At 60.0% G+C, this 886-nt stretch overlaps 1 protein-coding gene across 1 annotated transcript in view; it reads left to right on the top strand.

Moving 5' to 3' along the window:
• Window positions 1-886, top strand: part of H696_02809 (hypothetical protein) — a gene marked incomplete at both ends in the record, with an annotated part of 4,472 nt that overhangs the window by 1,139 nt on the left and 2,447 nt on the right. Inside the window, 3 exons of the mRNA XM_009496709.1 lie at window positions 135-226; window positions 306-533; window positions 672-863. Coding sequence (XP_009494984.1) covers window positions 135-226; window positions 306-533; window positions 672-863 — 512 coding nt within the window. The remainder of the gene's footprint in view (window positions 1-134; window positions 227-305; window positions 534-671; window positions 864-886) is intronic.

Below are 886 nucleotides of genomic sequence, written 5' to 3'. Positions count from 1 at the left end.
CCCCCCTTCCCCTCTCGATCTCTCCCTCTACCCTCGCCCACCCACATGCACAGGCACACTGCCCAATGTTCACCATTTGCTCACTCTACCCCCTCCCTCCCTTTTTCTCCCCCTCTCTCTGGTCTGCTGCATAGGTGGTCCTCTATTCAGCTTCTCCTCGTGGAGCCCCCTCGACATCCTCTCCTTCGAGCATCAGCTTCTGAATGAACTTGAGGCCCTTGAGACTGTACGCCGCCACCGCCGCCGCCGGCCCGGATCCGCTGCCCTCCATTCCCACTGACCTGATCTCCTTCCCACACGTGTAGGCCAGCATCCACACACTTGTGCAGAACCGCCACCAAATCCAACAGTCCCTCTCATTGATCGACATGTCTCTGTCGCACGCCTCCACCCTGGAGGGATGGATCTCCTCGCTGTCAGCGCCGCTGGAAAAGCTCTCGTCCGATCTGGCGGTCATCGAGGAGCGCAATCGCAAGCTCAGCATCCGAAATATGAATGAAAATCGCCTGCGATCGGTGCTCACGATGTTAAAGGTGCGCCCTGGCCGGTGCCTCCCCCCCCCCCTTTTCATCGGCGCATCCCTTGTGCCCGGGAGAAATGGTCCCATCCCGACGTCTGCCGCCTGACACCACGCACATGCGCTTGCTGGCGCTCGCGGGCATGGTCCCCAGGACAATCTTACAATCGACCCGATGGTCCTTCGGGCACTCGAGTCCACTTCGTTTGATGACCCGGCCAACATTCCGACACTCGTCCAAGCTTCGGCCATCCTGAATCAGGCCCTTTTGGTGGACTACTCAGATGGTATGTTCCCGGGTCTCTCCGGTCCATGCACTGGATTCCACCTGATGGCCCTCCACCCTGTCTCCTTATCTCACCCCCCCCC

This window comes from Fonticula alba (genome assembly GCF_000388065.1).
Source record: "Fonticula alba strain ATCC 38817 unplaced genomic scaffold supercont2.4, whole genome shotgun sequence".
NCBI lineage: Eukaryota > Rotosphaerida > Fonticulaceae > Fonticula > Fonticula alba.
Note: the sequence above shows the minus strand (reverse complement) of the source record. Positions and strands in the feature narration are given on the sequence as shown.